We start from the raw sequence: 10,687 nt of genomic DNA, 5'->3' as shown, positions 1-10,687 counted from the left end.
GGCTAGGGTGAGGTTGAGGTCCCCCCCCCCCCTCCCTCTATTTGTCCCTCCATCTTTGTCACTGCCACGATGCTTGCTTAGTTCACCACAGTTTCTGGGGGTGTTGCTGCTTTAATTATCCTGTCACAGATTGCAGGTTGCTATGTGGTGACAGGATGGAGGCGTGTGTGAGACAATACTCATAATTCTTGAATTATGACCATTTAAAGAGTGATTTTTCTGCTTGCTTGAGCCTTGAATAAGAACAAGATAAGACGACAGGCAAAGGCTTATAAACTTTCTCTTTCACTCCATCCAGGCCTGCGTTTGTATCTGTATCTGTTTTCTCTGCCTGTGAGCAATGCAATTCCATTTATATTTCAATGAATGTTACGCTCAAATAGTTTCCTCGACATCTTCATCTATATTGATGAATTTGTGGATGGTCGGACCAGGAGTTAGAGAGATAGGCCTATAAGTAATTTGTTATTAAATGTAACAATTAGTCTAACGTTTAGTGAAAGGTCATACTCTAACTCTGAATAATGGCTCGTCGTCAGTATTGACAACAATAGCTCTATCTAAATCGTTAAATGCACATTCCAACTCCGACTTTACTTTTCAACACTCAAGGTTGAATATTTCATAATGATCCAATCATCCCAAAGAACACTTGAGGAAGTAAGGAACTTCTAGAATCTTTGTCGTCAGCTTCCATGTTGCACGACAACGAAATGCTTTACGGTCACGTTGCTTTGCGGTAAGACGTCGGTGGCCAGCCAAACTATCTAGAGCTAAAGTAGTCAAACGTAATAGTATACTGTAAAGTCTAAGTTGCCGTGTCATTGAAATAGGATACTTTAGTCATAATGGATGTTGGTGAATTACTGAATTACCAGGTAAATTGAATGCTTGCTATATTGTCTTTATTAGGTTAACTGGGCTAGCATCCATGCTGCAGTTATCCTGCTAGCTTGCCACAACTCTTACCTTAACTCGATTGCTTAGTAACAGAGACTTCTATCTAACGTATCGCATTGTTTAAAACAACAGTAACCTTTTTATAGAGATCAAGGTAGAGACATTCTTAAAGGGCTTGTTAGCTAATCACATAGTTAAGTGTTACTAACGCGTTAATCAGCTTGTTGTGGTCTTAATACAGCCTACACTTCGCGGCTATGGTGGATAGTGAGGAAATACACTAGAACCTGAGTTAGGATTATCATTTTTACTGGTGTCAGACTTCACTCGCAATCTAAGTAGAAGATAAGTTTGGGCTATCTGGACTTGGTGATCAGCAGCCATATGTTTCTAGGTTAGTTACTCAGCATCACAATCCATGTTCTCTGCAGCCTGACCGAGGAGCGAAGCGTATCCGAGAGGAGGATGGAGGTGGGGGAGGAGCGGAGGAGGACCTGCGGAGTAAACAGCAGAGGAGCTTGGCCAGGGAGCTGGCTCTAGCTCGGCACCTGGAGGGAGATGATGCGAACACAGACGAGCACTCCGGAGACAAAAAGAAACTTCTGGAGAAAATCCTGGATGATGATGAGGAACCTGAGGTTTGTGTGTGTGTGTGTGCGCGCGCCTGTCCTTAGCCTACCAACCCTATCATTCTGCAAAAGCCTGGTGGGTCCTCAACTAAGCAGAGTTATTATAGGATGGCTGAGGGCCATTATGTGGGATTACTGCCAGGGGCACAGTTATTTTAAGTCATTTCATGGAGACTACCCCCTGGGGGCTAACAGTGATCCAGCAGCCTTAGTGGGACCTGCATCAGCTGTAGACCTCTGTAACCAGGATACCACACCTCTGACTGGCTGTTAAATTACCTACAAGCTACCTCACGACCGCGAGGCTCTCGTGTTGTCATGGGAACATGTTTTTGTAAAGGGCACTCCTCATTGCTTTGTCTTAACGACCAGGGCGAGCCGGTGGACGAAAGTTCGGTGAAGAAGATGATTCTGACCTTTGAGAAAAGGTCCTACAAGAACCAGGAGTTGAGGATCAAATTCCCCGACAACCCGGAGAGGTTTGCAGCTCTTCCTTCTCCTCCCTCCGTTCTCCCTCTGTTCTCCCTCCCTCCCCTGCCCTGTCCTCTCCTCACCCCTCCCTCCTCCTCCCTTAGTCCTCCCTTCTCCGCCCCTGTACTCCACCGTCCCTTTTCACCTCATCCCTCCTCTCCCCCCCCCCTTCTTTCATTCCTCACGCCTCCATCCTTTTTTAACTCTCCTTCCTCCCCACACCTCCTTCTCATCTCCGACCCCCTCACCTCACCTTCCCGTCGGCCTGCCTTGTCCTCCTGCGTTCTCACAGAGACACCGGTCCCCCTCACTCTGTCCCATGTTGTCGTCAGGTTCATGGAGACAGAGCTGGACCTGAATGACATCATCCAGGAGATGCACGTGATCGCCACCATGCCGGACCTCTACCACCTCCTGGTGGAGCTCAACGCCGTGCACTCGCTGCTGGGCCTCCTCAGCCACGAAAACACTGATATCCTCTCACCGCCGCCGGGCCGGCCGCCGCACACAGCTCTGCCTGGCACTTTCAGACATATTACCCTGTCCTGCATGTATTTACCATAACGTATCTTTAATGGATCATTCATGTATCAATAATGGATCATTCATGTAGCATGCCCACACGCTTAAACCCATGTTTTCAACAGCCATGCTAGTGGTGGTACTGTGTAAGAACGTGCTCCAGTCCTTAGCCAGTGTCACATATAGCGATAGCCGTGGTGGACCTTCTGCAGGAGCTGACCGACACCGACACGCTGCATGAGAGCGAGGAGGGGGCCGAGGTGCTGATCGACTCCCTGGTGAGTCCTGCTGCTCCGCCCGCGCTCTGCCTCCGCTAGCGTAGCGCCTCGTGTCCTCCCGCTGCCCGGCGGACGGCCTGTCGGCCTGTGTCACCCGCCCCCCCCCCCCCCCCCGGCGCCCACACGTACACCCGGTGTGTACAGTGTGTTAGTGTGCAGGGGTCCGTTCACGTACAACTGTTTCAGGGGAAGTGGTGGTTACTGGTAAAGGACGGAGCCTCGTTTCCAGTGTAAGGTCCCTGCCCCCGCAGATCGGGCTGCTTCCCTCCGCCTGCCTGTCTGTGCGTGCGGCAGGTCATGCCAGGTGAGGGGGGGGAGGGTGTGTGTGCTAGCTGTTAACCTGCCTTGCCCTATCCTGTCTGCTGACATTTAGCACAGACAACAAAGGCCACGCCCCTCCTGTCGCTGTTGACTGATAGGTCAAGTCATGAAGAAAAGGCCTCTGCATTTATCCTGCCAGCCAGCTGTTGTCCTCAGGTTGTTTGAGGGTTTTTTTTCTCTCCTTTTTTGTCTGTCTATCTTTCCCTTTCTGTCTGTATATGCTGCGCTCTTTCTCTCTGTCTTTATTTCTCTCTGTCTCTGTCTGTCTCTCTGTCTCTCTCTGTCTCTGTCTGTATGTCTATCTCTCTCTGTCTCTCTCTCTGTCTCTCTCTCTGTCTCTCTCTGTATCTCTCTGTCTCTCTCTGTCTCTCTCTGTCTCTCTCTGTCTTTCTCTCTCTCTGTGTCTCTCTCTGTGTCTAGTTGGAAGGCCAGGTGGTGGCTCTGCTGGTCCAGAACATGGAGAGGTTGGATGAGACTGTTAAAGAGGAGGCAGACGGCGTCTACAACACACTAGGTAAGACTAACTAGACAGATGTGTCGCAGACTCTTCTGAGGAGGTAGGTAGGGATTGAGGGAACTCTCCAGGCTTAAAGACGTGTGTGTGTGTGTGTGTGCTGTAGGGGGCTTAGGGCCTCCAGGAGGCTGTCTGCTCAGCTGGAAACACTGATAAAGGCTGATCTGTCCTCCAGCACTTTTTTTTCTTCTTTCCTTCTCTCTCCCCCTTCCTCCCTAATCCTCTCTGGAGTTTCTCCTGCCATCCATCCATCTCTCTCTGTCTCTCTCTTTCCTCTACTCTCGCTGTCTCTCTGTCTCTTTCCCGTACACTCTCTCTCTGTCTCTCTTTCCTACTGTCTCCCCTCCTCTCTCCTACTCTCTCCCTTACTCTGTATATCCTGGTGCTGTGTAGAGATTGTCCCTCCCCTCGACACTGATAGAGATGTCAGACAGACACGTTATCTTCATGATGCTAATACACAGGAACAGGGGGTAGGGGACCAAGATGACCTCCCCCCACACACACCAAAATAAACTTGGTTCATGTGGAGCATAATATGCCTGCAGATTTCTGCCTGGTAGGCAGTCTGTCAAGTAAAACCTAATGTATTTCATGTAATATGACGTTTGCCCTCTCCAGCCATCATAGAGAACATGGCTGAGTTCAGACCTGGCCTGTGCACAGAAGCTGCCCAACAGGGACTCATGCAGTGGCTTCTGAAGAGAATCAAGGTGAGCATACACACACACATGCACACACACAATATAATACATCTGTAGTGTTGACATTCATCATACCCCTTCCCCGTCCAGGCGAAGATCCCTTTTGATGCTAACAAACTGTACTGCAGTGAGATCCTGGCCATCCTGCTTCAGAACAATGACAGTGAGTACCACACTGAGTGCTGCCACAGCCCCACAGCCTCACAGCCCCACAGCCTCACAGCCTCAGAGCCCCATAGCCTCTTCATGTAGAGCGGGGGTGACGCGTGTCTTTCTGGGTTCCAGGCACCAGGGAGCTGCTGGGAGAGCTGGACGGGATAGACGTGCTGCTGCAGCAACTCTCTGTAAGATCCCTGCCTCCTCCCTTTCTCCCTGCCTCCTCCCTCCCTGCCTCCTCCCTTTCTCCTCCCTTTCTCCCTGCCTCCTACCTCCTCCCTGCCTCCTCCCTGCCTCCCTCCCTCTGACTTTGTGACATTAATGATGATTGTGTGTGTGTGTGTGTGTGTTGCGGTGCTCAGGTATTTAAGCGCCACAACCCCAGCACAGCAGAAGAACAGGAGATGATGGAGAACCTGTTTGATGCCCTCTGCTCCTGCCTGATGCTGCCAGCCAACAGAGAGCGCTTCCTCCGGGGGGAGGGGCTGCAGCTCATGAACCTCATGCTGAGGTAAAGGAGGCTCCAAACCTGCTCCAGTCAGGAGAAGGGGTGTGGTCTGCCCCATCTTGCAGCCCTAACCCCGGCCTCAGGCCCGGCCTCAGGCCCGGCCTCAGGCCCGGCCTCAGGCCCGGCCTCAGGCCCGGCCTCAGGCCCGGCCTCAGGCCCGGCCTCAGGCCCGGCCTCAGCCCCGGCCTCAGCCCCGGCCTCAGCCCCGGCCTCAGCCCCGGCCTCAGCCCCTCTTTTCCAAGCTGTGCTCTCTGGCTGCCAAGCTCATCAGTACCCTGCCAGCAGAGCACACGGCAACATGACCCTACAGGCTCATAAAGAGGCATTACACGCTTTTATAGAGCCCCCACGGCCCCCCATAATCACCTGGACAGACAGACAGACAGAATGACTCCATCCCAGCCTCAATCGATATCTAATTATGGTGATGCAAAATCCACCTGCTTTTAAATCATCCACGGGATGAGAGGAGGACTGAGGAGAGGAGAGGGGGAGACAGACAGACATTTCATCTTATCCCTAGAATCATAACTCGGCCTGTGATTGGTTTTGTATTGCCCCTCCCCTCTGAGTAAACAGCTCTGCGCCAGCTGGGCTCCCTCAGACCTGTAGACCTCATATCTACCTGTCTGGCTGAACAACCTCATATCTACCTGTCTGTCTGACCATCCCCATATCTACCTGTCTGGCTGAACAACCTCATATCTACCTGTCTGTCTGACCATCCTCATATCTACCTGTCTGGCTGAACAACCTCATATCTACCTGTCTGTCTGACCATCCTCATATCTACCTGTCTGGCTGAACAACCTCATATCTGTATGACTATCCGATTTATATAGACCCATCTGGCTGATAAACTGTATTCCTGACTTGATCTTCCTTCTATCTACTTGCCTGTCTTGTCAACCTTTATGTCTGCCCCGCAACACACACACACACACACAGGGAGAAGAAGATGTCTCGGACCAGCGCCCTGAAGGTTCTGGACCACGCTATGATGGGGCAAGAGGGAGCAGACAACTGCCACAAGTTTGTGGACATCCTGGGCCTCAGGACCATCTTCCCTCTGTTCATGAAGACGCCCAAGAAGATGAGGAAGGCTGGCTTGTCAGACAAAGAACATGAAGGTACACATACCTCTCTCTATCTTTCTCTCTCTCTCTCCCTGTATCTCTCTCTCTCCCTGTATCTCTCTCTCTCTCCCTGTATCTCTCTGTGTCCCTGTGTATCTCTCTCTCTCTCTGTGTCTCTCTGTCCCCCTCTCTCTGTCTCTCTCTCTGTGTCTCTCTCTGTCTCAGGTCTCTTGGTGTTTCCTCTGTGTGCTAGCTGACTGGCTTCTCTCTGAATAGAGAGCTGTTTAACAACACAGCAGCTCTAGATTAATAAGAACTCCGATGCCTTTAATGAGAGTCTGGGGAATTAGGAGGCAACAAGCTGCTCTCTGCTCTCAGTGCCTTCCCGTCCTCCTCCTCCCAGCTCTTTTGCTCTCTACCTGACTTTTACTGGTAAATAAGACATTGAAAATCAAAATACAATTGATTCTTGTGGCTTGTTGCTTAGCAACGTCCAAGCACCGTTGCGTGGGATTATTGACCTGTAGCTAATCAGTCCTCCCCGTGGTGTTGACATCTGGTCCTGTGCTGCTGGAGGTCTGGCTCAGTGATGCGCTGTGATCATGGATGTTCTCCTACTTGCAGAACACGTGTGTTCCATCATCGCCTCCATGCTAAGGAACCTCAAGTCTCAGCAGAGGGGGAGAATGCACAGCAAGTTCACCGAGAACGACTGCGAGAAGGTGTGTGTGTGTGTGCGCGCACGCGCGCGCTTGCGTGTTTGTGGTTTCTGTGGTCAGCTGAATACACTGAACAAAAACACACCTTGCTGTGCCTTGTGATGCCGGACACATAGAATGGCTTCACACGGACACAGAGAGCATACACACGCACACACCATGAATCCCATTTTCCTGGGCGTTTGATATTCCCGTCACCATGCCTTCATGTATGTGATGTCCCCCCTCCCCCTCCTCCAGGTTGATAGGCTGATGGAGCTGCATTTTAAGTACCTGGAGGCCGTCCAGCAGGCTGACAAGAGGATCGAAGGAGAGAAACACGTAAGGCCAAGCACCCTCGACCCAGCCTCCAACCTGTGTGTGTGTGTGTGTGTTTGTGTGTGTGTGGAGGGCTGTCTGCTGTGCCAGCCTAGACAGATGGAGGGACAAAGATAAGAGCTGAGGCGTCTTCACTCCAGCAGGAGCAGGCAGGGCTGGGTAATGGAGTCTGAAGAGGAGGGAGGGAGGGGGGTGGAGGGGGAGGGGGGAGGTGAAGAGATGGAGATAGTGGCGGAGATTCATATCTGATGAGAGATTAATTCTAAAGAATCTCATTGGGCTGTTACCGCAGAGGGGAATTTGAAAGCTTGACATGCAGCTTTGCACTTTCACCCCTCTCTTCCTTTTTTTTCTCTCCTTCCCCTCTCCCTCCTCCTTCCTCCTCTCCCTCCTCCTCCCTGCTCTCTCTCCCCTCCCACACACAAACACACCTTTCCTTCTCGATGTCTAATCTCCAGTGCAGAGGGAGGGCTGCTTTCAGAAGACAGACAGACACACCTGTTAATGACTTCTGCGGGCTCCAGTTAGACCAGTCAGCCTGGTCAGTCATCCAGCCAGTCAGTCATTGTTAGCTGTGGTTGCCGGGGCAGGACAGCAGGATCCAGTCTGTGTGCTGCCTCTCTTCCCCGTGTCTCCCTCCCCTTATTAGGGAGCGGAGCCTTGCTCTGACAGCCATCAGCTGGGTCTGTTCGCTGCCCTGACATCCATTAGTTAGGTCTGTGTGTGCAGAGGGCTCAGGTTGTGTGCTGAGGGATTAAGGGGAGCTGGCGAGGGATTAGGGCGAGAGCCTCGACTGTTCTACCTAGTCCACTGTTCTTTATACCCCACCACCACCACCCCGCCCTCCCCCAGCTCTAATGCAGCGGAGCTGCTTGTAATAGTCATCATAAGGTGCCGTACGTACGGGGAGATGTTTGGACGTGGGGTGTGCGAGCTCACCTGTCTGGATCACTTCATGATGGCGACTGTTTGCTTGATCTCAACTCCTTAGCTCAGCCTCACTTAGGACTGGTCATTAGCGTAGCCCGCTCCACACTGGAAGCCCACGCCCGCCCGGCCTCCAGCTGGCTGCATAGTAATGGGGATTAATGAGGCCTGTGCTTATGTGGCCAAGCCTGGGGTGGAGGCAGACAGGTTAGTCAGGATGGATAACTGTGCTGGCAGAGACACCGGAGGCACTGGAGACTTCAGTGTATTGATGAAGCTGCCGATCAATGGAGAGCAGGGACTCACAGACCACGAGGAACAAACACCCACTTTGTGTGTGTGTGTGTGTGTGTGTAGGATATGGTGCGCCGCGGGGAGATTCTGGACGATGGGATGGAGGATGAGTTCTACCTGCGGCGTCTGGACGCTGGCCTCTTTGTCCTGCAGCTGCTCTGCTACATCATGGTGGAGATCAGCAACTCGGGCATAGCCCAGGTACACACACACACACACACACACACACACACACACACATACTGAGAGCAGTCATGGATTTTCGTCCATTTGAACTACTGTTGTGTCTCCCTGTGTGTGTGTGCGCAGCTGCAGCAGAGGGTTCACCAGATCCTGAACCTGCGAGGAGGGTCAGTCAAGGTGGTGCGTCACATCATGAGAGGTGAGACCCAGCAGCCCTCACCCTGTAGACCTGGGCTGTCCCCCCCTGCTCCTGGAGGTCTGCCCTCCTGGAGGCAGTCACTCCAACTCCAATTTGAACATGCATAACTCAGCTTGTCAGACAGTTTACAGGGATTACAATCAGGTGTGGAGTAGGGTTGGAATAAAAGAAACATACAATACTCAGGAACAGGGTTGGGCAGCCCTGCTGTAGATACAAGGTGCATGCATGGTTGGTTTACTGCTCACCTCCAGTGTGTGTAGAGGAGCTCACCTCCAGTGTGTGTAGAGGAGCTCACCTCCAGTGTGTGTAGAGGAGCTCACCTCCAGTGTGTGTAGAGGAGCTCACCTCCAGTGTGTGTAGAGGAGCTCACCTCCAGTGTGTGTGTAGAGGAGCTCACCTCCAGTGTGTGTAGAGGAGCTCACCTCCAGTGTGTGTAGAGGAGCTCACCTCCAGTGTGTGTAGAGGAGCTCACCTCCAGTGTGTGTAGAGGAGCTCACCTCCAGTGTGTGTAGAGGAGCTCACCTCCAGTGTGTGTAGAGGAGCTCACCTCCAGTGTGTGTAGAGGAGCTCACCTCCAGTGTGTGTGTAGAGGAGCTCACCTCCAGTGTGTGTAGAGGAGCTCACCTCCAGTGTGTGTAGAGGAGCTCACCTCCAGTGTGTGTAGAGGAGCTCACCTCCAGTGTGTGTAGAGGAGCTCACCTCCAGTGTGTGTGTGTGTCCCTCCTCAGAGTACGCAGAGAGCATCGGCGATGGGAAGAGTGAGGAGTTCAAGGAGATCGAGCAGAAGAGGATCATGGACCTCCTGGAGATCTTCTAACCCTAATCTTCTCCCCATCCTCTGTCAGGCTCTGTTCGCTTATTTGTTGTTTTTTTATGTAAAGCGTATTTTCTAATTAGCTTTTTGTTAATAAAATGTCCCGCCAGACATCTTGTCGTGTTACCTTTGTTTCTGTTGTCACGGCCCCCTGGTGCAGTTGCTGACATCACTTCCTATTGTGTCAGAAGGGGTCTTCTCTCTGGAGCTGTGCAGACGCCACCGACCATTGATCTCCAAGGCCTCTCACTCTCCCATCTCCCTGGTAACGGGATCCTTGAAAGAAATCTCTGTTATTTTCTCGGGCTTGTGTGTGTGTCTGTGTGTGTCAGTCTGGTGCTTGGTTGTCAGACTTGTAGATGAGGTGCTTGCTTCAGCAGGGGGCCCCCGCTTCCTTCCCTCAAGGACATCATCACCATAGCGATGATGCGTGTGGAAGGCACGTGGGAACCATCTCGCCATGCCAATCACTCATCCTCTGCTCTGTTGCCGTGGTGTCCTGGCAGCACGAAGCGCGTGCAGCGGCGGGGCAACATCTGCCATGCAAGCGGCCAGCTCAAATCACTCAGAACTACAGTACCATCATTTGCGTTTGGCATTGGCAGGAGCTCGTGTCCTGTGCGTCGCTGAGCTGTGATTATGGCACCTCGTGTTAACAGCGGTACAGCAATTTCACAGCTGAGTAGAGGTAGAATAATGGTTTTCCAGTGATTGAATAGAACACTGCTGCAGTAAGACTATTCTTTCCTGGACCCTCACAAAGTGATAGTCACACATTTCCTGTGTATTGTGCTTCACGGGAAAGGAAGGGGAAGCTTTATTGTTAGGATTTGGTTTCTGTTGCTCCCTATTTAATGACTTGGGGAATTAAAAGGCTGTATGGGTTAGTGTGCTGTTGCAAAACTCAGTTATTGCTGAGGTGGTCCATGGATGGTCTACAGTGGTTGGTGCCTGTTTTTTGCTTAAGGTTAAACTAAACCTTATCAGGGGCTATACCTAATCAATCACAAATCAATATGTTTGATCAACTAAGTTACTGATGAGTAATAGGTTAAGAAGAAATAAAAATATCCTGAACTGCACGCCCTGGACCTGAGGTTTGTGCCTCACTGGCGCTGTCCGTGGTTCTGAAACGGATCCGCGGTTTATGT

The 10,687-nt window shown here is 51.6% G+C and overlaps 1 protein-coding gene across 2 annotated transcripts; it reads left to right on the top strand.

The window, feature by feature from the left end:
- The first annotated feature begins 720 nt into the window (after positions 1–720).
- ctnnbl1 (catenin, beta like 1) lies at positions 721–9,647 on the top strand. 2 transcript variants are annotated; one of them, XM_084681020.1, is made up of 16 exons: positions 721–878; positions 1,332–1,538; positions 1,902–2,008; positions 2,333–2,472; positions 2,703–2,800; positions 3,542–3,635; positions 4,257–4,348; positions 4,430–4,502; positions 4,625–4,683; positions 4,858–5,006; positions 5,952–6,133; positions 6,704–6,801; positions 7,039–7,119; positions 8,401–8,538; positions 8,647–8,719; positions 9,451–9,647. In XM_084681020.1, exons 1-16 carry the CDS (start codon positions 849–851, stop codon positions 9,537–9,539), a joined length of 1,710 nt encoding a protein of 569 aa, XP_084537146.1. In that variant the 5' UTR covers positions 721–848; the 3' UTR covers positions 9,540–9,647. The 2 variants fall into 2 exon arrangements, with proteins under 2 accessions (XP_084537146.1, XP_084537145.1); XM_084681019.1 differs by having other exon boundaries at positions 2,333–2,476; positions 2,707–2,800.
- The last annotated feature ends 1,040 nt before the right edge of the window (positions 9,648–10,687 follow it).

Source organism: Hypomesus nipponensis, chromosome 18 (assembly GCF_054491055.1).
Source record: "Hypomesus nipponensis isolate SF chromosome 18, ASM5449105v1, whole genome shotgun sequence".
Classification (NCBI taxonomy): domain Eukaryota; kingdom Metazoa; phylum Chordata; class Actinopteri; order Osmeriformes; family Osmeridae; genus Hypomesus; species Hypomesus nipponensis.
The sequence above is the reverse complement of the archived record's forward strand: the minus strand, read 5'-3'. Positions and strand labels throughout refer to the sequence as shown.

Coding starts and splice junctions, on each gene's coding strand:
- ctnnbl1 (XM_084681020.1), top strand. CDS start 849: ATGGATGTTGGTGAATTACTGAATTACCAG. Junction 4,349..4,429: donor GGCTTCTGAAGAGAATCAAG/GTGAGCATACAC, acceptor TTCCCCGTCCAG/GCGAAGATCCCTTTTGATGC. Junction 4,684..4,857: donor TGCTGCTGCAGCAACTCTCT/GTAAGATCCCTG, acceptor TGCGGTGCTCAG/GTATTTAAGCGCCACAACCC.